General features: G+C 43.3%; 1 protein-coding gene across 1 annotated transcript in view; it reads right to left on the reverse strand.

Moving 5' to 3' along the window:
- IFT52 (intraflagellar transport 52) overlaps window positions 1-25,655 on the reverse strand; it is a 34,050-nt gene extending 8,395 nt beyond the window's left edge. Inside the window, exons 1-10 of the mRNA XM_060120474.1 lie at window positions 25,492-25,655; window positions 22,135-22,259; window positions 21,404-21,491; window positions 17,038-17,167; window positions 16,669-16,744; window positions 15,541-15,612; window positions 10,613-10,739; window positions 7,185-7,271; window positions 5,818-5,886; window positions 1,338-1,492 (exon numbers count right to left, since the gene is read on the reverse strand). Of these exons, the coding sequence (XP_059976457.1) occupies window positions 1,338-1,492; window positions 5,818-5,886; window positions 7,185-7,271; window positions 10,613-10,739; window positions 15,541-15,612; window positions 16,669-16,744; window positions 17,038-17,167; window positions 21,404-21,491; window positions 22,135-22,259; window positions 25,492-25,512 (950 nt within the window). The 5' untranslated portion in view covers window positions 25,513-25,655. The remainder of the gene's footprint in view (window positions 1-1,337; window positions 1,493-5,817; window positions 5,887-7,184; window positions 7,272-10,612; window positions 10,740-15,540; window positions 15,613-16,668; window positions 16,745-17,037; window positions 17,168-21,403; window positions 21,492-22,134; window positions 22,260-25,491) is intronic.
- Window positions 25,656-27,900: the final 2,245 nt, after the last annotated feature.

The following is a 27,900-nucleotide window of genomic DNA, read 5'->3' on the forward strand; positions in this document are numbered from 1 at the left end:
TCTCTAACTTCCTACAGTAATAAATCTCCAGATAATTTCTTCCCAGGTTCAGGGTTAAGATGGCTGGATTCAAATTCAGGTGCCACCAAAAACTAGCCGTGTGACCTTAAGCAACTCACTTATGTTTTCTGTGCCTCAGTGTCCTCATATGTAAAACAGGGGTAATAACTGTATTATGATTATTACATGATAAAGCAACATACATAAAAAAAATAAACATGGTACTTGTTAGGAGTCAAGGCTAAATGCAGTTCAAATGGCAACTAGGAATGAACTTCCTTGCCTGGAATACCTGCCTTTGCTCAGAAAGCAACCTCCCTGCAGAATGTTCTCTCCCAACACCCCAAACCATCTCCTGAAATCCTCTCACCCCTTAAAGTGCGCCATCCATCAGAGGGCCAAGCAGACACAAGTCACCCAGAAATGTTTTTTGAAATCCTCAATGCCTGGCTAAAACGGCCCCTCTTTCTTAAAGCCTTCCCTGCTCACCCCAGTCAGGATCGAATTCTCTTTCCTCATTATGCCATGGCCTCCAGTTTTACATTTCACATTTAGCGTTAGATTAACCTTGCATCACAGCTTTTGTCTGTCTCCTCCATAAAACCATACACTTTAGGTATGGTGCTCAGCACAGTCAGAGCTCTATGAGTGCTTGATGACCTTGAACATAAGTACAGGGCCAGGATGTGAGACAATCATCTGTAGCTGTGCCTTCAGCCTTTCTTTTATCCAGATGTAGATCCTGTGCCAGGCCAGAGATGCTCAAAAATGTTAGTCCCTGCCCCTGTTGTTAGGGATGCAGAACAACACCAACAAAGCCGGCATGAAACAGAGTCAAGGACTGGCCTGAAAGACACTCAGGCCTGGCCTGAGATCCCTGCTCCCACCGTGGGAGAATCCTTTCCCTCTCTAAACCTCAGTTTCCTCAGCTGGAAGTGAGGCAGGTAACTCAGAGGACCACTGAAAGTATTAAATGAAGGCACAGTGTGGAGTGCTTACAGGGTGACTGCCCACCTTGGTTTACTGAGGGGGGTCTCTGGGACGTGGGACTCTCTGTGCTCAGACCAGGAATGTCCTGGGCAAACCGGAACAAGTTGGTTTCTCTAAATGTCCAATACAGAGCCTGGAACACAGCAGGAACTGACAACTGCTGGCAGTTTCCTCTGTATCGAGCCCCGCCCCAAACTCCCAGCTGTCTCGGCCAACCTCATCACAGGTCTGAGAACACGTTTTGCACACCGCACTCGCCCGTGCCCCTAACTCCCGCCCCCAGGCTAGTGTTTTCAAACCGAACACCCAATGGAGTGCAGAGCAGCTGAGAGAGCCGAGGTACTGACTTGATGACCTTGGGGAGGGAAGTGGTATCCAGCTGGTAAATGGACAGGTCGAAGAGGGTGGTGAAGTCCCGAGGGTTCTCATCGCCCTCCTGGAGACACACTCGCAGCCGCTCAGACAGGGTGGCCGTGTCGGGCAGCATCATGTAGTCGGAAATCTGAAAGCCACAAGAGGGTTCCTTTCAGCATAGCAGGGGCAAGAATTTACTCTGTCTGGTCTCCAGCGCCTCAGGTCTAAATCTGCAATATTTCTACTCTCTTGCTAAGACATCTCACTGTTCATGATCACTGACAACTAAGCTTAAATAAGCCACTCTCGGTGGAAAGAGGGACAAAGGTCACCTGGGTAATCCCCAGCGCTGACAAAACCCAGCTCTGCGATGATTCATGCTGGTCCGCACACAGCTGAACATGGCTGGAGAAACGCACAACCCTGCTGACTGGTCTCCTTTTCGTTACACACTGATCTTGAGTGCTCAGCCATCAATTAAATTCTCAAGTTCATTCCCTTTTCCCATTCTCGTAGGCAACACTTTCCTTCGGTCACTTCAACCATCTAATATGATTTTCTATCTCTTAATTTTAGCTGATGACCTTATTTTCTACATCAGTGAGAAAACACACACAATCATAAAAGAAAGTCTTCAAGCTACCATTTCAACATCTATCCTCTCTCCACCCACTAGCACCTGGGCCGTACACTCTGCTTTCTCTCCTGTCCTGTGTACGAACCACCTGTGATCCCAGCACAGACAACCCCTCCTTGGACACTAGACCCCAGCCCTTCTCACCTAGCCGAGGACATGCCTGCAGCACTGCTGAGAACCCTTAATGATGACATGTGCTGTCTGTTGGTAACAGTAAAAGACCGGGAAGACCTAAATGACCATCAATAGGAGACTGGTTAAATATACCACAGTACAAATAATGGAAAACTCAGTTTTCAAAAAACAAAACAATGGGCTTCCCTGGTGGCGCAGTGGTTGAGAGTCCACCTGCCGATGCAGGGGACGTGGGTTCGTGCCCCGGTCCGTGAAGATCCCACATGCCACGGAGCGGCTGGGCCCGTGAGCCACGGTCGCTGAGCCTGCGCGTCCGGAGCCTGTGCTCCACAACGGGAGAGGCCACAACAGTGAGAGGCCCGCGTGCCACCAAAAAAAAAAAAAAAAATCAAAAGAAAACTCTTTATGAATGAGTATGGAAAAACCTCCAAGACATACTGGTAATTGTAAAAAGCAAGGTGCTAGACAGTGTATATACAAAGCGTACCTAGCACCATTTGGGTAAAACAAGGGGGAAGGAGAGCATACACATATGCATATTTGCTTATCTCTATATAAAATCTCTCTGGAAGAACATACAAGAAACTGCTAAGACTGCTGTCACTGGGGAGGGGAACCAAGTGGCTGGGCAAAGACAGAAGGAAGACTGTTCATTGTGTATGCTTCTGAATTCCAAACTATGTGAAGGCATTACCTGGTCGAGCAATAAATTTAAATAAATGCATGCTGGCAACCAGGAGTTTGTGTATTCCTAATTTCCCTTTGAACTGCATTTAGCCTTGACTTCTAACAAGGCCAACTTGGTGATAGTTTTAAAAACTGGTCTCTGAAGTCACCCACAACATAATCTTCCACATTCTCCAGAGCCAGCACTTGGGGAAACGTGCCTGAGCGTGACGGAAATGAGACGTCAAGACGAACAGGCTCACTTTTCCCTATATCCCAAGCGTTGAAAACTCCCCCAATTCTCAAACTTTTTTTTAGACAAGAAACAAGGGAGAAGCATCAACAAATAAATGCCCTTCCTAGCACTATTTGGCTGTTGTAGAGGCTTCAACCCTCTAATAGGACAGGGATGAAGGTGAGAGCAGTAACAAGGGCGCTGACCATGGAAGAACATACACCCGGGTCACGGCAGAGATAAGTATGGGCCCAGCAATCCCAAGAGTCCCGTGGCTGATTCTTAGCTCTGCACAGAAGACTGCTACAAGATCCTAGTTCAGGCAAGTAGCAAGGCCTTAGATGTCCAGACAGAAACATAAAAAGAGTGCTCCCGAGGGAGATCAGCTTGGTGCTTTGTGACTACCTAGAGGGGTGGGATAGGGAGGGTGGGAGGGAGACATAAGAGGGAGGAGATATGGGGATATATGTATATGTATAGCCGATTCACTTTGTTATAAAGCAGAAACTAACACACCATTGTAAAGCAATTATACTCCAATAAAGATGTTAAAATAAATAAATAAATAAATAAAAATAAAAAGAGTGCTCCCAAGATCACTGGTTTTCATGACTTCCTGGCAGATTTTGAGGTTAAAACTTGTTATGTAAATTCCTTCAGCTCTTTATCAAACTATTATTTTATTAAATATCATTTGAAACTGAGCTATTGTCTGGGTTTGAAACCCATTCCAACATAATAAGATTTGATCTGAAATCACAGGAAGTTTAGATTTTCAGAATTTCTTACTGTACAATGTTTCTTACTGTACAATGTACTGTCCAGTGTTTTACTTTCCAAAGCCTTACAATACCAAGAATGTTTTTCACCAGGTCTCACAACTGGAAGATATATGAAACTGCACGGTTTTAGAGAAAGACCTTAACAACACTCCCCTCCTCTGGTTTCTACTGATGCTTCCCTTTGGAACCAGCCCAGTGTCACACGTGGTGGAGTGTGAACAACAGAGCAGCAGAAAAGGCTCAGGCTCCGGAATCAGCCTGAAGTGGGCGTTAAGAATGGCTTGAGCAGGTATTAATCGAAGTGGGAACCTTGAAGAATTTACTTACTTCAGTTTCCTCAGCTAGAAAACAGGAATGACAGAAACTTAGCAGGAGCAAAGGGGCCACACAGGACAGGAGCAGATGCAGCACCTCTTAGCGCTGCTTCCCTCGACCCACGACACTCTAAGTAGGATTGGCGGCTGTCAAAGATGCCGTCCACTCAGAGTTGGGTCCTGTGAGACCTGAAAAGCGAATTCCTGGCTGTACCCCAATTATTCTGTTTTAGGGGCGAACATCACTTTTCAGGAGAAATTTAAGCAAAATAGCTCCACACTTAATGTTTCCATGTAAGGGAGTATTTTAGACATAGGGCTCTCGCATTTGCTAACCCTAGTCAGCCCCTGGGTTTCCCAGAGAAGTCAGTCCTCAGCCGAGGGCAGAAGCAGTCAGCGGGCAGCCATTTCTGCTGGCCTCTGCCCACCTCCTGCTACCCATCGCCAAGAAATCACTTTCCTGACATTTCAGAGTTTAAGAAACACAGAACTAAAGGAAGAACGAGTAGACTTTGAATTAGGAGACCTGGGTTTGAGTCCCAGCTCTGAAATTGCTTGCTCTTTGGGCATATTACAATCCTGCAGAATTTCAGTTTCCTCATCTGTAAAATGAGAATAAGACCATCTACCTCCCAGGGCTGTGGTGAGGTTTAAACAGGATGATTTATGTGGAAGTACGTGATATACAGTGCTTGGTAGATAATAAATACAAGAGTTTTTTTTTAAGTCTTGATAGATATATAGCCCTTTTTACAGCCTTTAGTTTAACAAGTAAATTTACATCTATTCATTTAGGCCTCACAATTATCCTGTGAGACAAAGAACACAGGTATTAGTGTCCCCAAAACTAATGAGAAAACTAAGATGAAAAAGGTCTGAAATAACCTGCTTAAGGTCCCAGGGCTCATGGTGGATTGGGACCTAGAATGTAGTTACTGGTTCCTAGTCCAGTGCTGGTCTCACCACTCTGATTTGTCTGATAAGTATTATCATAATGCCCTTAGGATTGTTATTCCTAAAGGCAACAAAATGAGAGTTTAAAACTTAAATTCTGATGATCTTTGTTTCTTCATGAAAAAATTGTTTTTATATCCTTCATATTTTTGAAAGAAGTATTTCTCTACAGATACTGACTCTGAAAGTTTGGGCCAGAGAGCATACATTAAATTAAATTCCAATTATTACATATACAGAGAGAGGCTCCCACCCCACTGAACTCTACAATGAATTATATAATTCATTGATTTATTAGTTTTTTACAACATGGCCTTCATCTCACCAAAAAGCATCACTTCTTGGGCTTCCCTGGTGGCGCAGTGGTTGAGAATCTGCCTGCTAATGCAGGGGACACGGGTTCGAGCCCTGGTCTGGGAAGATACCACATGCCGCGGAGCAACTGGGCCCGTGAGCCACAACTACTGAGCCTGCGCGTCTGGAGCCTGTGCTCCACAACAAGAGAGGCCGCAATAGTGAGTGGCCCCCGCTTGCCACAACTAGAGAAAGCCCTTGCACAGAAACGAAGACCCAACACAGCCAAAAATAAATAAATAAATAAATAAAATTTTAAAGCATCACTTCCTGCCTTCTGTCTAACAGATAAAGGAAGAGACAGATATTCCTTTGGAACTGTTAGAAGTGGTGCTGAGAAGCTGGACCCATTTTTCATTTCAAAGTTTTTTTTTTTAATGATTCACAACCTCCTACCTCTGGGTCCTCAGCATCAATCTGGTTTAGGTGGATGTCTCCTGTTGTGAGCCACTGGAAAACAACATCCTAAATTAAAAAAAATAAACACAGAATTACCCATTTGGTTATCTGAGAAAGCTGAGGGCAGGACTAGAGAATTAAACCAATCAAGAAAAATGATAAAGGGAAAGAGAATACACACCAGTGATTTGAAAAAGGGTAGCCACCCTTATCTTGGTGAAATCATATGAAAACTGCAAAGTTTTCCTTACCCTAGTGCCATTTTTATTATTGGAAATTTATCATTTATCTTAGGGCACTCTAACCTTTAATCACCAGCCAGAATTTATTAAAATTTGTCCACTGTTCTGAAACAATCCCTGTGTAATGTGCTGATGACAGTCTGGACTTAAAAAGTACAATATAACAAGATGCCCCCAGAATGTGATAAAGACGTTGGAACTTCCTGTAGATTCTACAGAAACAAGATCCTTTTTTTTTTTGGCTGCAGCTCACAGCTTGTGGGATCTTAGTTCCCCAACCAGGGACTGAAACCAAGCCCTCGGCAGTGAAAGTGCAGAGTCCTAACCATCGGACCGCCAGGGAGTTCCCAGAAACGAGATCTTAAGTCAATCTCTCAATAAGACAATAATCCTTAAGGCTGAAGGAACTTATTTCATTAATGAGAAAGCTCAGTGGGACCTCCTCCCTCTGGTTGAGGGAGTCACTGGCATCACACCAACATCCAGCTCTGGCCGGCACCCTGTCACCCTTCACGGGACATGTTTCCTTTGCACTTGCCGTGCCTTTCCCTCCTTCCCCGCCTCAATCAGGGACAGTCCTATCATAACCCCTCCTAAATCCCACTCATGCTGGCCAGCCCCTCCCCCCACTCACACCTTCCCTGCCTTCATTCAGGTCCTTGTTCCTTCTCCGCCAGTCTCCTAACTGGGTCCAGATTGCCCTCTCCCTTCCATCTTCTGCACTCACAGATCTGACTATGCCCAAGGCTGCTGGACACTCTACAAGGGCTCCCCGTGGCTTTTCGAAGAAAGTTTGAGTTCCTAGGCTTGATACGGGAGGCCCTGCTTGGGTCTGCTCCTCCTCGCTTCTCCAGGGTGGCTCCCAGCCCGGGGTGCTGTGCTTAGAAACGCTCGCTACGTCCTTCTGGATTTACTTCTCTGTCTCTCACATCCTCTCTCAGGGTCCTGTATACTTTTTTAGAGCAGAGACTATGCCTGACTTGTCTTTGTATCCTTAGTGTCTGGTGTAGAATGGGTTCTGAATAGCTGGTTTTAAATGACTAGATGAACTCAGCAGTACTTTTTTTTTTAATGATAGGAAAATCATACATACTGTTCATTAGATAAAACAGAAGAGCTTACCATGATTTTGCTGTTTTCTTCTTTATCCAAATATTGGTCACTGAACATGTGACATGAGCCAAGCACTGCCAGTTTCCCACCTTGGTTCTGTTGATGACAAAGCAGTGTCAGATATTCAGATCCCCAAAGGTACCACGTGCATTTCAGTCCCCAAATACTTATCATTACAACCATGTGAGCAAATGTCTTATATACTAAGAAGTGCCAATTCACATGGGTATTTTAATGGTCTAGAAATGTCAATTATGATAACAACTATATTCCAACCTGCTTCTCAATTTAGACACTTCTATACCCTTCAATTTGACTTTAATAGAAAGCAGTGTGAATTCATTCGACAGTATTTCCCATTGTTAGTGAAATTATAAATGAATATCATAATCTTAAAGGAAAAAACAGACAAATCCATAGATAATCTATAAAGATTTGGACATTTATGAATACCAAAAAACAGTATTTAAGATCCAAACAGAAAACTAAGCCACAAGCACGAAAAATTCACAAAAGAAACGACTGGTTAATAATAAAAACTTTAGTATTAGTAATTAAAAAAAAATCAAAACAAAGTACTTTTTCCTATCAGATTAATAAGAAAAAAATGACTATAAACAGTGTTGGTCAGGTTTAGTGAAGTAACTTCTTTGACACAATGTTGCTGAAACTGTCAACAAATGCAACAAAGCAGAATATAAAATATACCAAAAACTCTGCACAACTTTATAGTCATAATCACAAAAGATTAGAAACAAATCCAAATGTTCACCCACAGAAATATGCTTAAGAATAATGGAACCTCCCCCAGTTGTTAAATTATATATTAGGAAGGTTTCTCAATAATATGGGGAAATGCTTCTGTCATAACATTAGGCTCAAAAAAAGTGTACCATCAATTGTACAGCTACTGGAGTTTAAAGCCTGTGAGGCAAGTAAACAAAAATGAGGCACAAGCAAAAGTGGGAGAAAATGATCAAAACGTCGGCCTGGGCTGCCTCAGAGTAGCGCATCTCTGCATTTAAAAATTTTTCTACAATGAGCATATATTATTTTTGTAATGAGAAAAAAAACAGTGCAATATTAAAAACACAAAATGAAATCAGATTTTCTAGCAACATCACATACAGAGAACAGGCACAACTGCAACCACACCGGAAAGAACAACACCTAAGCAGAGTTGTTGAGCTACAAATGCACAAATTCTGTAAATAAAACAAAATTTGCAAAACAAACTCTGACCTGTCCCACATTAGAAGCAAATGCTTCAGAGGAAAAATAATACGATTACTATACCATAACCACTGCAAACAGATAGGTTACTGAGAATAGGAAGTGAATTGGGTGGAATTCTATAGAAATAGCAGGGACGTGACTGAATGAACTGGGCTGCGATTTGAATCCCTGTAGATGAGTAAATACCTACACCTCCCACAGTCAGATTTATATTATCTTTTCCTTAGTATACAGTCGACACTTGAACAACATGGGTTTGAACTGCATGGGTCCACTTACTAGCGAATTTTTTTCAATAGTAAAGAGTACTGTACTACACGATCCGTGGTTGGTTGAATTCGCAGATGCACAACCGCATATACAGAGGACTGACTCTGTAACACACGATTTTCCACTGTGCGGAGGGCTGGCACCTCAAACCCCTGCACTGCTCAAGAGTCAACTGTATTTTCTTTTCCCTACCTCATTTATTTCAAATAGATTATACATTGTCTTTTAATCCTTTTATTCTGTCCTGACTGATTCTACCATTTTCTTCAGCTTCCTTTTCCAGCATCTGTCTATAATTTGTTCCAATTAAACAAGAGTATGTCTACTCAAGGACCAATGTGCTCCTTCAATGTTAATGAGTCTATCCCAGTAAACCAAAGACCTAGAAAGGACCATGATAAGCTCAACGAAGGCAATGGCCCTGGGCAAGAAGGCAGAACGCCCCGGTGCTAGCCTGGCGCTGCTATGGGTTCCAGACGGAGCCTCTCCCTGGGATCACTGCTTCACCTCACCAACAAGAGTGACAGGCAACAACCTCTCTGAAAGATTGTGTTTATAAGGCAGGACTGAAAGCCTATCAGGAGGAGGAAATGGGCTTTAAATAGCTAGGCAATGAACGCATGATAATCTCATGAATTCTAGAAGAATCACCACACTTAGCACAGAATTCTGTACCCAACAGATGCTCCATAAAAATCCACTGATTAAGCCACGTAAAATCTCTGTGCACAGTTAAAAAAATCAAATAATTATAACAGTTCTAGTATTATACTACCAGAGGCCCCTTAAGATGGTGTCTCATTACTTTTGTGCCTATAAACAGACATTTAATGTAAAGTTATTTCCACATCTTGAATAATTTAATAACATGTTAATTTGGGTTTTTTTGGCCATGCCATGGGGCATGCGGGATCTTAGTTCCCAGACCAGGGATCGAAACTGTGCCCCTTGCAGTGGAAGCACAGAGTCTTAATCACTAGGCCACCAGGGAAGTGCAATAACACTTTAATTTTAAAACAGTATTTCCTGCTGTTTAGGAGAGACTAACTACCATTAATAACTATACCAATTTTGTCTAAATATCATCTTTCAAACACAGCATAGACATTTATTTACTTCCTAATAAAAATGACGTCAGAGCTTTTAAATATGAGATGGAAAAGTAATACTTAGGTCCCACAAAGAAAAATAGAATCATGTGTAGCTAGAGCCATGCAAGTCTCTGGAGAAAAACTGAGAGGTCAGCTGGTGAATTCCAAGTCTTGGTAGACAGATGAAGGTGAATTCAGCAAACATGAATTAAAAGGCAGTGGATACGTGGGGTGATAATGAGGACGGCTGTGTCCTCTGCGACCACCTGTTCCCACATTTTGTGGGGTTTCCAGGATGAGAACTGAACAACTAGTCTTCTGGTATGTTTTCCTGGGATACACTAAAATACCAGCAGCACAATTCTGTGCACTGTGGTATAGGTTGCTAACTCAACCTTTCTCTGAATGGATTCTCTTACACTGAGGGTGAGAGCTGGTAGTCAGAGACAGTTATACTACAGTAGCCTCATGCTACAGTGGAAAGGCTTTGGATCTAGAATAAGAGCTAGGTATAGTCTTGACTCCATCAATGACTGGACAATCCACTGTTTCCCCATAAGTAAAATGTAGTTCATTGAAATCCTACTTCACAGGACCATTGTGAAGACCAATGAGAAAATATGGGAGTTCCCTGGTGGTCCAGTGGTTAGGACTCCAAGCTTCCACTGCAGGGGGCACGAGTTCAATCCCTGGTCGGAGAACTAAGATCCCACATAGTGGCGCAGCCAAAAAAAAAAAAAAAAAAAGAGAAAATATATGAAACCCCATGGAAACTAAAGTAGTTCTTACTATTTCAGTAATAAAAATTACATATCCACCCTTATCTAAGAAAGGCTGTACCTTCGAGTGATAGAAAGCCAGGATGGGTCTGTTAAGTGGGAAACAGACAGAGCCTGTGGACAGAACAGCCACTGCTGGTTTCATGACACTCAATGTGGCACCAAAAGGATAGACAAAGGTGAGAGCCCTGAAAGAAATAAAGAAATATTCAAGGTTTTTTTTAATGAATAAAAAATTTTTGAAGATAATCTCAGTGTTTCTTGAGCAAGTCACAATCAAACAGAAAATATTCTATAAGTTTTGGTTTGTTAACTTAAAATTAGTATCACTCTAGCTACAGGTTTAATAAAGCATTTTAAGAAATGTGAGTATACATGAAAGGATGCTCAACATCTTTACTCATTAGAGAAATGCAAATCAAAACTACAATGAGATATCATCTCACACCAGTCAGAATGGCCATCATCAAAAAATCTACAAACAATAAATGCTGGAGAGGGTGTGGAAAAAAGGGAACACTCTTGCACTGCTGGTGGGAATGTGAATTGGTACAGCCACTATGGAGAACGGTATGGAGGTTCCTTAAAAAACTACAAATAGAACTACCATATGACCCAGCAATCCCACTACTGGGCATATACCCTGAGAAAACCATAATTCAAAAAGAGACATGTACCAAAATGTTCATAGCAGCCCTATTTACAATAGCCCGGAGATGGAAACAACCTAAGTGTCCATCATCGGATGAATGGGTAAAGAAGATGTGGCACATATATACAATGGAATATTACTCAGCCATAAAAAGAAATGAAATTGAGCTATTTGTAATGAGGTGGATGGACCTAGAGTCTGTCATACAGAGTGAAGTAAGTCAGAAAGAGAAAGACAAATACTGTATGCTGACACATATATATGGAATTTAAGAAAAAAAATGTCATGAAGAACATAGGGGTAAGACAGGAATAAAGACACAGACCTACTAGAGAATGGACTTGAGGATATGGGGAGGGGGAAGGGTAAGCTGTGACAAAGTGAAAGAGCGGCATGGACATATATACACTACCAAACGTAAGGTAGATAGCTAGTGGGAAGCAGCCGCATAGCACAGGGAGATCAGCTCGGTGCTCTGTGACCGCCTGGAGGGGTGGGATAGGGAGGGTGGGAGGGAGACGCAAAAGGGAAGGGATATGGGAACATATGTATATGTATAACTGATTAAATTTGTTATAAAGCAAAAATAAATAAATAAATAAATAATAAAGGAAAAAAAAAAGAAATGTGAGTATAAATTAACAATTTACAATCGTACGTGTAAATGACTGTAACTGGAAGAAGTAAAGCAGCCCCAACGGAGGAAGAGGAAGAAGAGGGGGCCTCATCTAAGAACTGCACCAGAGCTACACATGAGCCTGCTCTGTGCAACAATGTCTTAGCTGTAAATTCTTTCCTCTCCCTTATAAATGTGACTGATGTTATCTCTAAGAATGAGTGTCTGTCATCAGAAGGGTATGCTACCTGTTGAGCGCTTATATCAATAGAGGCATATATTTATCCCACATCGGACACTTTTACACAGACCTGCTTTGGAGTCCCTCCTCTACTCTCCACTGTCCTAGCAAAGACTGCGAGTGTCTTGAGTGAATCAGTACCTGGGGCAATGTACTCCTAGAAAGGGTGTGGGATGGAGGGGATAAGGGTGGGGTGCAGACCTAGGGGAGGCCAACCCCTGCAGGAGGGGCTAGGGTTTTGTGAAAGAAAAATGGAGCTCTGCAAAGGTATCTGTTTGAAGGAAGTGTCCTCAGAAAGGAGAGAAACGGGAATCTTAAAACCAAAGCATACAACTGGAAACCGGGGCAGGGGGGAGGGGGAATGGGCAGCGGGAATACCCATGAAGAGTTCCTTATGAAGATTTTAATTTTCCTTTCTCTTAGACCATTCTTTTTAGCTTAAGTTTTAAATTATTTCCTTCCAGTGTTAGTTTTCCGCATCCCTTCAGTAAAGTCTCACCTACCGCTATGACTTCTGTGTCTCATCGTGGTTGAGGAGTGGTACCTGCCCCGTGTTCCCCATTCTCCTCCTCCGCCCCTACCCCAGTAGTATCCCAGTAAGGGGGGTGCAGCCCATGATTTCCAGGACAAGAACAGAAAAAAATGAGCAGTTGCCAAGGAGGAAGAAAAGGTAAGTGGGAGAAATAGTTCTGTGGATGTCAGGGCACATCCTTCCCCACACCTTCCCCAAATGCACTCAAGGGAGATAATTCTTAAGGAGGAAGGTAGAATGGTTATATGACGGAAATTCTCAAGCTATTATTTACACTCCTCTATTTCTTTTATTATTACTAAGAAATCAATCAGGTTGACATTTTGATAAGACTTTAAGCATAAGGTTAAACACCCACCCCCAAAACAAATACAGGACTTTTCCTAACCAAGTGTGAATGAGTAAGATTAGCTGGGAGAGTGCATTCCTGGAAGAGAGAGCAGATATGTGAAGGCCCTAAGGTGAGAGAGAGCTTGGCATACTTAAGGAATTAGAACAAAGTCAGTGCGGCTACGGCTGAGTAAGGGAAGGAAAACGGGGGCTTCCCTGGTGGCGCAGTGGTTGGGAGTCCACCTGCTGATGCAGGGGATGCGGGTTCGTGCCCCGGTCCGGGAGAATCCCATATGCTGCGAGGCAGCTGGGCCCGTGGGCCACGGCTGCTGGGCTTGCGCGTCCGGAGCCTGTGCTCCGCAATGGGAGGGGCCACGGCAGTGAGAGGCCCGCGTACAGCAAAAAAAAAAAAAAGAGAAGGAAAAGGGGACATGATAAAAAATGGGGCTAAATGAGAGCTTGAGACTCCATTAGGTCAAGATATTTCAAAGCACAGAGCAGGACTGCTTATCCCACCTCAAAGCCTCCCAAGACACTGTGCTGCTTCCGGGACGACCCAGGAAATTAACCTGCCATCTGCCCTTCACGACAACTACTGAGGAAGTAATGACGGTCACATCACAGGTAAGGTACACTGCCCTCTACCTTACAGAGCACTTCCACAAGCACTGCCACACTGGAGTTTCCCAAGAACTTTGTAAGATTAATACTGTCCCCATTACACAGATATGGCAACTGAAGCTAAGAGTTACTTTGCCCTGGGTCACCCTGCAAGTAAGGCATGAAGTCAGGAACTTCTAAATCCTTCTAACTCCATGTCCATAGTTCTTTCATTTATTCACCAAGAATCAGACTGTGATTCTTGAATGTCAAAAATGTCAACTTATGATATATGTTGCTATACATTTTCCCCTTTATGACTTTACCTTGGTTTCACACTAAGAAAGGTCTTTTGTACTCTAAGATTACACAACATTCACCTAGAGTTTCTTTTAGTGCTTTTTATGGTTTCATTTTTAATATTTAAAGATTTAATCCATCTGAAATATATTTTGGGGTGTGGCATGAAAATGGAAATGTTTTTCCAAATGATTAGCCAAAATTATACCAGGGCTTCCCTGGTGGCGCAGTGGTTGAGAGTCCGCCTGCCAATGCAGGGGACACGAGTTCGTGCCCCAGTCCGGGAAGATCCCACATGCCGCGGAGCGGCTGGGCCCGTGAGCCATGGCTACTGAGCCTGCACGTCTGGAGCCTGTGCCCCGCAACAGGAGAGGCCACAACAGTGAGAAGCCCACGCACCGCAACGGAGAGTAGCCCCGCTCTCCACAACTAGAGAAAGCCCACGAACAGCAACGAAGACCCAACGCAGCCAAAAATAAAATAAATAAAAATAAATAAATTTATTTAAAAAAAGAAAAAAGAATTGCAAGTTAAAATAAAGTGGTATCATTTTCAACAGAATATTCCATGCTGGCAATAGAGGGAAAGGGGGCACGTTCATAGGGACTGTAAATGTTACAAAAGCCTGGAGGGTGACTTGGCAATGCATCACATTTGGCAATGCATCGACTGGAAGACCTCTGACCCAGAAATCTGAATGCTAAGAATCTGGCCTACTAAGATATTAGCATTAAGTGCACAAATTGTACATACAAAGACGTTCACTTTGTGCTTTGTTATTTATAATATAAAACTGTTTATAATAACAGTAAGGAAAAGAAGTTAAGAGTACAGGCCCTAGAGCAGACTGCCTAGGTTTGAAACTCAGTTCTGACACTTACCAGTCAAGTGAGCTTGGGCAATTAAACTGTTATCTTGTCAACAACCTTATAGGTGGTTGTGAGGATTAAATGAGGTAATAATACATGCCTGTGACACAGTAAGTGCTCAATAAATGTTAGGTGGTATTATTAAAGCAAAATATCATCAACTACCTAAATGTTCAATAATAGGAGATTGATTAGATTAGGATACATCCAGTTTAATCCAGTCATAAAAAGGATAAAGTACCTAATTCTATTTTTTTTTTTTTTTTTTTTTGCAGTACGCAGGCCTCTCACTGTTGTGGCCTCTCCCATTGCAGAGAACAGGCTCCAGACACGCAGGCTCAGCGGCCATGGCTCACGGGCCCAGCCGCTCCACGGCATGTGGGATCTTCCCGGACCGGGGCACAAACCCGTGTCCCCTACATTGGCAGGCAAACTCCCAACCACTGCGCCACCAGGGAAGCCCATAACTCTATTTTTATATATGAAAAAAAATCAAAAAATCTGAATACCTTTTTTTTTTTTTTTTGGCTACACAGTGTGGCATGCAGGATCTTAGTTCCCTGACCAGGGATTGAACCCGTGCCCCCTGCAGTGGAAGCACGGAGTCCTAACCGCTGGACCGCCAGGGAATTCCCGAAAAAAATCTAAATACAGTTAAGAAGGATTATCTCTGGGGAGAGGGGCATGGATTTACACCGGAGGACTTCTATTTTCTTCCTTTTGAACTGATCAATCTGGTTTTTGGTGAGAATTACTTTTGTAATCAGAAATGAAAATGCTTCGCTTTGAAAAAGAAAACTCTTCAAATGGCAAATATGTCCCCTTCAGGTGGCCTCAGAAAACACTCACTGGGCATTGTTTCCACTGCTCTCCTCTTCAATGATCCCAGGCACTGCCTTCCCTGCAGCTCGGCTAATTTCCCTTGAAGAAAAAAATTAAAATCTAGTAAACAAAAAAATTTAGAAATTTCACAATCCATTCATTAATAGTAACTATGAATTAGATACAAGTACTGTGCAGACTTGCTCAAAATACCATTCTTAAAAATCAAATAAAGGTATTCCTACACACCTACATCTCTTTTGGGAAGCCTGCAAAAGTTAACATGAAAATATAAGAATCAGTTCCTCTTTCTTGAGTCCTGAGGGAAAGGTCCAAATATGTACTAGACCCGCATTCTAGTCCTGTGTTCTAGACTCTCTATCTTCAGACCCAGCAGAGTACCTGGCAAGTTCAAGTGTGGAATGAATCGTTTGGAATACAGGGAAAAGCTCCCAGAAGGCCCCTGTTGTTGCCCCCTCATGCATTCATTTCTCACTTTCTCAAAGCTCTTAATTTATGTTTTAGGATCCAATGGATGAGAAAAAACTGACTTCATCCTAGGTTCCAGGGGTGGAGAATATGACATAACTGTGCCACCAGGGCATTCTATGCCCTCTGTCACAGCAAACCCCAGGTCTACTATTGCTGGGAATGCTGGGACCAAGGCATACGCTCTTGCCCTAAATGGTGTGGCATGAGGATACAAATTTGGGAACTGTTAAAACTGGTCAGCTCCCCACCACAGGACAGCAGAGCCAAGAGAACTGCAGAGAAATGGAACTGGAGCCCTGATGACCTGACGAATATTACAGTCAATCCACACCCAAAGCCTGCCCTAGCTCTCGACTTTTCAATGACATGAATCAATAAAGTCTCTGTATTGTTTAATCCCATCCGAATAGGGTTTTCTTTACTTGCAACTGACTATATTCTAACCATCAAAAAGGTGATGTGGAGTAAGGTTTCAAAAGATGGGAGGAATGTAATATGATGGATGAGAAGTAACATAATAAACTATGGTATAATAAAATTTTTTAAAAAGGCAAGAAAGGAAAAAGGGCCAGAGAAAGGAACATGTGAGAAGGGAGAAGGGAAGAGTCACGTAGGAAAGAGGAGAGTCATTGGCAAAGTCATTTCTGTTTTCAATATGCTTACCTATTCAAGACTCCATTGGAAACTAGAGCTTCTTTAGGATGGAAATACTTATAATATACATTTCTAACCACAGCATCTTTAAGGGAAAAAGAGAGGAAGGCGCTTCTTAGATTAGAAGTAAGTTTGATATTATAGACACATACAAATTTTGACCTGAAAGGAATCCTGGAACTATATTCCAATCTCTCTCAATTTATAAATGGAAGAAGCTTAGCACTAGAAAATTCAGACTGCTGGTGAGGCCAGAATCCTGGACCATGCACCCGCACAGCCCAGGGCTTTTTCCATTGTACTATCAGGCCCAGAGGACTACGACATAAATAATAAACAGGAAATTACTGCCTCTATTAAAACAATAATAATAATTACCATTATTAACCATGATTCCATATTCTTCTAGGAGGAAGTTAATGTTGGTGTCAAATCTGGATTCCCCACCCTCTCCTAGCATCACAAGGATATCTCCACCGCCATCAAGGTACTTCTTCAGGACTTCAAACTACACAAAGAAAAAGAAACAATCTATGAATATACCTCAAAGACTTTTATCCAAACTACTATGAATAAGACCTTAACTAGGGACTTCCCTGGTGGCACAGTGGTTAAGAATCCTCCTGCCAATGCAGGGGACACGGGTTCAAGCCCTGGCCTGAGAAGATCCCACATGCCACGGAGCAACTAAGCCCATGTGCCACAACTACTGAGCCCGCGCGCCACAACTACTGAAGCCCATGTGCCCTAGAGCCCGTGCTCTGCAACAAAAGAAGCCACCACAATGAGAAGCCTGTGCACCGCAATGAAGAGCAGCCCCCACCTGCTGCAACTAGAGAAAGCTTGCACGCAGCAACGAAGACCCAACACAGCCGAAAAAAAAAAAAGACCTTAACTAGATGAAAAAGAAACAACTTCAAATCTACAAAGGCACTTAAATGTAAATCTATATTAAGATAATATAAAATTTACTCTCTGTGTAGGATTTCCACACTTGTCTTTAGTATAAAGCTCCAAAATACTCAAACTGAAATGACATTTTCCAAGTTGACTATCTGGACAGCAAACCAAAAGTGGAAAACTATTAGCTAAAGGAAGCTCACAGGTCTCCTCCAATCAGCAGCATCCCTGGTCTTTACCTACTAGATGCTAGCTGTACCCACCCTCTCTGGACAATCAAAAATGTCTCCAGATGTTGCCAAATGTCCCCTGGGGTTGGGGGAGGGGGTGTGGAGTGAGCAAAACCATCCCTGTTTGAAAACTATTGATAGAGATCATACCTTTTCCTCACTGCCAGCCAAGGATATCAGGATAAAGGCATTTCATACCATCTCTCAAGGACGAATTCTGTTCAAGTCACTGACTGATCAAACCACATAAGAAAGGCATGCTGTCTACCTATCTCTTGGAAAGCTCTCTTGCTTTCACAAAGCTGGGGAGAGAAGAAAATCTAGTGCTGATTTTGTTGACCTAGCCTAAGAACACCTGGGGTGGGCGGTCTAGACCAACAGTCTCTCAACTTTCTTCAAGCACCCCCTCAGAAAAAAATTTGAATGTGCGATCCAATACGTATAGAAAGTACGTATATTTATATCATTACAAAATATACTCCCCAGGGAATTCCCTGGCAGTCCAGTGGTTAGGACTCTGCGCTTTCACTGCCGAGGGCCCGGGTTTAACCCCTGGTTGGGGAACTAAGATCCTGCAAGCCGCGCGGCGTGGCCAAAAACAAAACAAAACAAAAACTCCCCAAAAGAACATTTTTAAGGATGATAAAGATATGAATAATTTCCTTCTGGCACCACAGTGGTTCATTACATGCATCTCACTTGGGAAACCACTGTTCCAAGGCAGCACTGCTACAGCACGGCCCTCTTGCTCTTGCACACAACCTGGATTTGCTTCTCTCCCCCAATCCCCTAAATATAGAAAATACAGTGCCACAGTTAACATCGCCAAGATGGCTTGCTCCCAAATGAGACAAAACTTCACGGATTCTGGACTCCACACAATAGGCTGTCCCATTCATGGTGATTCTATATACTTAGATTTACATTTAGCCTTTGTTTCAAAATGGCAAATGTAAAGAAGTGTTCTAAGTGTATGTAAGTTCAAGGATTAACACACTAAAACATACATATTCTTCTAGAGTATATATGCCCATACATTTACAATTTGAAGTTCATGTATTTTTTTAAATAAACCATCTCCCTTTAATATAGTTAGAGCATCAACTTTTCTTTTTAAATGGTGATGAGTTATATTATCTATGCTTTTCAATTCAGTATGATAAAGGGGCATTTGTAATAAGGTGGCCCTTGATCTGACGGGGTTGGGAAGCATGGCGTGGGCTGCTGGAGATAACTGAATATCACCGCTAAGTGAGTGTGATGAGCCAGTGGAGGTGAGGTGGGAAACAGGGGAAGACTCTGAATTCAGCCTCGCCTCTAGCTTGATTCTTGCATCTAATGTCAGACATATGATGTCTGTTCTGTCACAGAAGTTTCTGGAGGACAACATCAAAGAGAGATCACATAGCCCTGGAGGTGTGAACTGACCCTTTACGAGTCCTCAGAGACCAGCAACGATGACCAGGAAAGTGGTGATCTCTGCCCTGGATGAAGACCTCTGCTGACCACTAGGATCAGCCCAGTGGAAGCATAAAAACACAAGAAGATGTTGGTTCTTAGGAAGAAGTTAAACGCTTTTCTCCCTTTCCTCCCCGCCTCACTCCAACTCTATAAAGAGAAAACATGGTGCCAGGGGCTGGTCTGGTGAGAGAACATTAGGCTAAAGTTCCAAAGAACAAAATCTGCCTCTCAAGGGACCCTTGTCTTTTGGAAGCCACTGCTTCCCATCCCTGAAAGCCTGAAAAAAGGTTTGGCCTGGCGCTCATCTCCTCTTGGAAAAAGGCCCAGGCATGGGTCTCTGGCCCTCTCTCTGGATGCCCTGGCTTTCCTGAGGCTGCTTGCTCCTTGGCCCAGACGGGGACACCTCTCTTTCCTCCCTAGCTGGAGAAGGGAGGTGGAAGAGAAACTATCAGAGCGTGGGACCAAAGCCCAACAGTATTCCTTTGCAGGCCACTGCCCGCTGTGTGTACTTTCCGAGGGGTCTCATGGGGTAGGAGTGGCTGGTCACCTCCACGTTCCCAATGATAATTCCTGCTCCTCCTCTCAATTAAGCTGATTAAATAGTTATGTCTCCCTCCATGCCCCTCCCAGATGAGAGGGTGGCCTTGCAGTCAGGTTGAGAAAAAAAAGGACGACAGGGGCTTCCCTGGTGGCGCAGTGGTTGAGAATCTGCCTGCTAATGCAGGGGACCCGGGTTTGAGCCCTGGTCTGGGAAGATCCCACATGCCACGGAGCAACTGGGCCCATGAGCCACAACTACTGAGCCTGCGCGTCTGGAGCCTGTGCTCTGCAACAAGAGAGGCCATGACAGTGAGAGGCCCGCGCACCGCGATGAAGAGTGGCCCCCACTTGCCAAAACTAGAGAAAGCCCTCGCACAGAAACGAAGACCCAACACGGCAAAAATAAATAAATTAATTAATAAATTCCTACCTCCAACATCTTTAAAAAAAAAAAAAAAAAAGGACAACAGGAATGCTCTCCTGTGGACCACTCCCCGTGGCCTCACCCAAAGTAAGAGAAGGAGACCTTGGACACCTAAGTCTAAGGACCACACAGGCCCCACCCTGCCTCCTCCCCACATCCCTCCCAGAACACCAAGCACTTCCAAGTCTCTGTGAGAAAGGCTCTTGCTATGTTCTGGGTTTTTTGCTTTTTTAACTATGGTAAAATACACATAACACACAATCTACCCTCTTAACTACTTTTAAGTGTACAGTTCAGTAAAGTTAAGTACATTCACAATGTTGTACAAACAATCTACAGAACTCTTCACCTTGCAAAACAAAACCTTCATACCCATTTGGCAACTACCACTTTAACCTTCTCTCTACGAATTTGATTACTCTAGGTACACCACATGAATGGTACCATACAGCGTTTGCCCTTTTGTAACTGGCTTATGTCACTTAGCATAATGTCCTCAAGATTCGTGCATGTCGTGGCAAGTACCGGAACTGCCTTCTTTCTTAAGACTGAGTAATAATTCATTGATGTATTGATCCCATTTTATTTATCATCTGTTGGTGGACACCTGCGTTGCTTCTACCTTTTGGCTACTGTGAATAATGCTGCGATGAACATGGGTGTACAAACACCTCTTTGAGACCCTGCTTTCCATTCTTTTGAATATATATATCCAGAAGTGGGATTGCTGGATCATATAATTCTATTTTTAATTTTCTGAGGGACCGCCATACTGTTTTCCATAGTGGCTGCACCATTTTACCTTTCCACCAATAGTGCACAAGGGTTCCAATTTCTCCACATCTCTGCCAACACTTGTTATTTTTATTTGGGTTTTACACTTAACGATTCTTTGTCTATCCATGAAATAGAATAAAAAACAGCTTAATTTTAAATGGAATTTTCCTATTTTTAAAGCAAAAACATGGCAAAGAAGTATGGTTAATATTGAGTTAGCCTGCACTATGTATTTGGCACTTAACATGCATTAACTCAGTTAAACATCACAACAACTCCATGATGAAGAAACAGATGAAGTGACCACCTTAAGGCAACACAGACAAGCGGTGAAGAGGGATTTAAGCCCGGGATTTCAGAGCCCATGCTCCTAACTATCTCACTACATTTCTTCTTTATGGATATTTCTTACCTCAGCTGCAGTAAATTTTTCCCTTGGCCCCGCTGTAATCCACAGCTTCACCCCAGTTAGCTTCTCAGATGTAATTTCATCTTTTAAGCTAGAAATATGATTTTAAAAGCAAGTGTTAGATCCATTATTTAAACCAAGTTATGAGCTATTTTAGCATCTAGACTGTATGGAATCAGAGGCTACAGAGGCACAGAAATGAAGGGATTTAGAGGTACCTGGTCCAGCCTCTCTCCCAAAGTGAGAATCCCCTCTAATAGGTCTGCCCCAGTCATCAGCCTGTGCTCAAGCACTACCTATAAGCCAAGGTGTCCAAATTAAACCACACTAGAGCTTAAAGAAGTCCTCCAACTACAAATTCAATCAGCTCTACCATTAGCTTGTATGATTACACATCCTTTACCCATTAACCACACACACACACACACACACACACACACACACACACGGATATTTTCATTTTTCCTTTCCCTAAGCCTCTAACCTTTTAAAAACTTGCATATGTATAACTGGAATAATTACTTGATTTGTGATTTGGGGGGACCACTTAATAATATGCTAATTGTCAATTTTTGAAAGATATGTTTTAAAAATCATTTATTTACTTCTGAACGACCTTTAAATGGAATTCCTCCCGCATAAATAATCTATTTTACATAAGAAAATAAAGACTTTTCAGTGTTATCAGCAGGCTGTTATCATCACTTAGAAGGGAAAACAATTCACTCGGTCACCTCTGAATCTTCCAATTACTCCGAAGTCTTTTCTGCATGGATTTATAGCCATTGCTGGTGGTAAATACTTCCTTTTTGCATGCATTGAAAAGAATGGTGCTCCGAAGCTCTTTCTCCATGGTCACCTTATGGAAAAAAGGGATCAGAAAAAAGGGAAACAATAAACAATATTCCAAAAGAAAGACCCTAAAAGGAACCAATAGTCTACTTCTTATAATTCATTAAGAAAAGGTGGGCTTCCCTGGTGGCACAGTGGTTAAGAATCCGCCTGCCAATGCAGGGAACACAGGTTCAAGCCCTGGTCTGGGAAGATCCCACATGCCGTGGAGCAACTAAGCCCGTGCACCACAACTACTGAGCCTGTGCTCTAGAGCCTGCGAGCCACAACTACTGAAGCCCGTGTGCCTAGAGGCCGTGCTCCACAACAAGAGAAGCCACCGCAGTGAGAAGCCCGCGCAACTCAGTGAAGAGTAGCCCCTGCTCAGCGCAACTAGGGAAAGCACACGCACAGCAACGAAGACCCAACTGAGCCAAAATTTAAACAAACAAATTAATTAATTAATTAAATCTATTTTTTAAAAAGGTACACAGCTGCAACTTAGCTACAATTTCACTACAATTCAAAGGTTGAAAGTGAAATGAATAATCACGGCTGCAGAAACCCAAGGCAAACCCTGGGTTTCCCATCAGCCCACTTCCATGGCCCTGCCCTGCCATCACGCTACCATGTGGGGAACCATGTTTCCAACCTGATTCCTCACTGCTAACTACTGTTAAATGTGGGGTATAGTTTTCTAAATTCTTTTTATACATATGGTAACTTATAGTTTTATTTACTAAATAGGACCATATGCACTATTCTGCAACACACTTTTTTCACCTAACCTGTATCTTTCACATCTTTCCATGTCACTATATATGGATCTACCACTTTTTTTTTTAACTGCTGCACAGCATTCCATTTTATGGATGTACTGACATTTATGTAACCACTCATATACTGATTGACATGTTTTTTTCTCCAAATTTTTGCTAGTAAAAGAATACTACAGGGCCTCCCTGGTGGTGCAGTGGTTGAGAGTCCACCTGCCGATGCAGGGGATATGGGTTTGTGCCCCGGTCTGGGAGGATCCCATATGCCGCGGAGCGGCTGGGCCTGTGAGCCATGGCCGCGGAGCCTGTGTGTCCGGAGCCTGTGCTCCGCAATGGGAGAGGCCACAACAGTGAGAGGCCTGCGTACTGAAAAAAAAAAAAAAAAAAAAGAATACTACAAACATCATATTTGAACATGTTGTTTTTGTTCACTTTGCATATCTATAGAATAAATTCCTACCTGTTGAATGGCTAAGTAAATTATTTCCAAATTGCCCTCCAAAAAATTGTACTAATTTTTACTTCCACTAACACTAATATATTTGTTTCCACACAATCTTATTTTTAATTTTTTTAATCTTTGCTAATAAGATAGGCAAAAAAAATCCTTATTATTTTAATTTGCACTTTGAAATTAGTGAGATGGCCATCTTTCACTGTTTATATTGGCCACTTGTATTTCTTCTGATTTTCTTGTTCATATACTCTGCTGTTGGGTTTAAAATTTTTCTAATTGATCATTAAATAAAGACTTCCATAAGTTTGTCTTTAGACTTAGCTGCTGGTAGTTTTTTTGGTTTAGTTTGCTTGAATGTTGCAAGCCACACAGAAAGTTTTAAATTTTATAGAGTCAAAAGCATTAATCTTTTCCCTTCTGGCTTCTGGATTGCGTGACATATTTAGAAGAGTATGCATGTATGTATGTATGTATGTATGTATGTATTTATTTATTTATTTATTTATTTATGGCTGTGTTGGGCCTTCGTTGCTGCACGCGGGCTTCCTCTAGTTGCAGCGAGTGGGGGCTACTCTTCGTTGTGGTGTGCCGGCTTCTCATTGCGGTGGCTTCTGTTGTTGCAAAGCACGGGCTCTAGGCGCGTGGGCTTCAGTAGTTGAAGCACATGAGCTCAGTAGTTGTGGCGCACAGGCTTAGTTGCTCCACGGCATGTGGGATCTTCCCGGACCAGGGCTTGAACCTGTGTCCCCTGCATCGGCAGGCGGGTTCTTAACCACTGAACCACCAGGGAAACCCTTTTGAAGAGTTTTTACCATGCTAAGATTATAAATACATCCAGGGGCTTCCCTGGTGGCGCAGTGGTTGAGAGTCCGCCTGCCGATGCAGGGGACATGGGTTCGTGCCCCGGTCCGGGAGGATCCCACATGCCGCGGAGCGGCTGGGCCCGTGAGCCATGGCCGCTGAGACTGCGAGTCCGGAGCCTGTGCTCCGCAAAGGGAGAGGCCACAGCAGTGAGAGGCCCACGTACCACACACACACACAAAATAAATAAATAAATAGATCCAACAATGCTTTCTCCTAGTACTTTTATGATGTCAAAATTTTTAAGACTTAAATTTTAGTCCATTTGGACTTTATTTTGGTGCTTTAATTTTGTTATTGTTTTAATTACTAGCAAGCTGCCTGACACCAATCCATCCTTTCTATGCTGATTTAAAATACCACCTTGCCTATATAATAAATCCCTAAAAACTGAATTTTATTATGAATTCTATATATTCTATCTGCCTGTAAATTCCTGCCCAGTTCCATACTATTTTAATTACTACAGGTTTATAATATGTATGTTATAATACTTGGTGGTGCTGATACGAGCTAATCTCTTTCATTACTCTTAAGTTTTAGAATTTTTCTCGTTAGTCCCACATATTTATTTTTTAGGTTGAACTTTAAAATCATTTTGTCAGGTTAAAAAAGAAAATCCCCCCATGATCCCACCACAGCTATCTTTTCATGTTCCATTCCATCCATGCCTATGCTTATTTTCACAGTGTGTACATACAACATTGTATTCTGCCTTCTGATTAGGTTAGTGGTTGCGTGGTTATGCCATAATAAACTCAATCTTCATGAGCATCTTTTCAATTTTTTGCCATCGTAGACCCTACTGAAATGTACGTATTTCTGCTTCTGTCATTAATTATTTTTGCCGTAGGACAGATTCCTAAGAGCAGGATTCCTAGAAAAAGGGGATGGAACTAGGATGTCACATTATGGTTTCTTCTCCAATGCTCTTTCATACTCAGCAGGATGACTAAACATCTCCCAGCCGAAGGCGAGTTAGATTCGAGCCCAGTCTGAGGTCCGGGATCCGGGCCTATATCTGCGCCCCACCCCCCACTTTTACTTTACCCTAGCGGACCTCGATTTTCTCTAAGACGGGCCCAGCGGCCTCGAGGACAGTCCGGCGAGGCCCTCGCCGATTCCCAACACCTCGGCCGGCCCACCACGGTAGGAATCCGTCTTACCTGAGGCCCAGGGACCACCATCTTCACCTGACGCCGCCCAGCATCCCGCGGGCAGGTATCCAAGGCCGCTTAGCAACTGCGGAGGCAAAGCTGCGCGCTGGAAGGGCGTGGACCCGAGCGTGGAACTACCTCCGGAGCGACGTGATGACGACAGGACGGAAGAGGCCGATTTACCTAGCTAGCGAGGAGGGAGAAGTATGGGTGGGGGCAGGGGGCGGGACTAATGTGGGGCTGTACCATTATTTTAGATGAGGGGTAAATCCAAATAGAATGTGGATTAACTTTAGGCCAAAGATAAACTCATTTCATTTTCTCATTTAATATCCAGTCTCATTAAAGCCTGATAAAAATGATAGGCCCAAAGGGTCCAAACTTCGCTCCACCCTGAGGGAGGAGACTAGTGGAGGCTTCCGGCGGAGAGTGCGGAAGGCCCAGCCTTGATCCCAAGGGCGCAGGCGCAGAGCGGTGGCCCGACGCGGGGCGGAGCTTTGCGGCTGAGGCTACGGCTGCGGTTGTGGGTCCGTGTCGCCCTTTTAAGAACGCGGGACTCGAAGCACGGCGCGCGTTATAGGAGGGTTTCAGCGCCCTGGGAGGCCGGGGAGGACCTCCAGCAGGAGGGAGGGCAGGTTTAGTAGTGAGGATGGGAATATGAGATAGTTCTTTCTGTTTGATTAGCCCTGCATCTCTGAGCGCAACAGTGCCACGCCCAGGATGTGGCGGTGAACCAGGCTCTGGGCATCCCCTGGCGGCGAGTTAGACCTGACCAGATTCTACCAAAAAATAAAAATATAAACTGTTTTAAGGGAGCTGTGAGAGGCCGAAGCTGGGCAGACAGGGGTCCCCGTTGAGCAGAAAAGTGAGAGAAGAATGGTTCATTAAGGCAGGGTTGGGGAAGGGCATTTGGGCAGAAGGAAGTGCTTATGCGGAAGAGTCATCACCAAGTACGGTTTGCCCTGCTGTCGTCGTGAAAATGAGAAACCAGACGCCGATAACCACAAACAGGCAACCCTTCTCCCCAGGGGAGGGCTCAGTGCCTGCCCTGAGGGAGCGTGGACGTGTGTGCAATGCAGCTGTCTCGCTGGCTCAAACCGATGTGAGCAGAGACTTTAGAATTTTTGTTACAGTCTTCAGCGGGTACAGAGTAGTCGGAGTTTTAGGGTCTTAAAACACACACACTACTCCTGTTGCTTTTTCACAACTACTGTGACTGCAAAGTTAAAAAGTGAAGAAGAGGGTGATTGTGATTTCTCTTCCTGAGGATGCTGTCTTTTGGTACCAAATTGGGTGAATACAGTTTGCAGTCAGGCTTTGCCAGAAGACCAAAAAAGTAGCTGCCCAGAGCACTTCTTCCACTATTGGAGGTTGTAGGCAGAGCAAGGGCCTTAGAATCAGCTGCCACCAAGTTCAGCTCCTGGCTGTGCCTTGTACCATCTGGGTGACCTTGGGCAAGTTGCTTACTATCTCTGAGTGAAAGTTTCTTACCTGTAAAGTGAGGTTAATAATTTCTAAATGCTGGCTTATTGTGAGGATTGTAGATAATGCATATGCAGCTCAGAATGTGCTCAGTAAACCGAGGTGTGAACATATCTGTTCTAATATTGAGCAGATCAAGATTCATAATTTTTCATTTTTATTTTCTATCCTAGTAAAAATTTTTTGATTTTACAGTCTTAGAGCAGATAGAACCATTACGTGTTTCACAACCCATAGCAGGTTGTATACTTTGACAATACTATCACATTTCTGACAACTACGCTCTGTTGCTTTTTGCTTTGGGAAGTTGGGGGGATTTTGGCCTCTCCCTCATCACAGTTCACATTTGTCTATTAGTAGACGCTACTAAGATGGAAATCAAATCATAGTGTTTCTCTCAGAATTCACAGCACATATCAAAGGATAATAGTAGCTCTTCTTGACTCAGCTTTGATCCCCAGTAGGTCAGTGTCAGTGTCATTGGTGTGTTTTCCATGGTCTTCCAGCTTCATCCCCCATAATTCCTGGGGCAGGGGGCTGGATAAACAAAAATGTAAGGCAAAGAGTGGGACTGAGTTAAGAGGAAAAGGCAGTAAAATCACCAGCACACACTGATGTTAAGAAAGTTCTCTTGTTCACAAATCAGAAAGCTAATGAGACCACCATGAAGTAGGTGATGAACCACAAGCTTGTGAAAAAGACTTTTGTTGCACTGAAGTAAGGCAGCAAGATCCATCAGATAAGTGCAGGGTGTCTTGGACTCATGGGGTGTTATATGCTCACATTCTGTCCAATCAGAATTGCTTTTAGAAATGGCTAATCACCAGGACTGTACCAGCCCCAGCCTGGGCTCCCTATGGCCCTAGACCTGCCAAACATACAGAGGTATGTGAGGTAGAGCATAGCATGAACTTGGCAGCCAGGCTCAGACGATGA

This window comes from Mesoplodon densirostris, chromosome 16 (genome assembly GCF_025265405.1).
Source record: "Mesoplodon densirostris isolate mMesDen1 chromosome 16, mMesDen1 primary haplotype, whole genome shotgun sequence".
Lineage (NCBI taxonomy): Eukaryota > Metazoa > Chordata > Mammalia > Artiodactyla > Ziphiidae > Mesoplodon > Mesoplodon densirostris.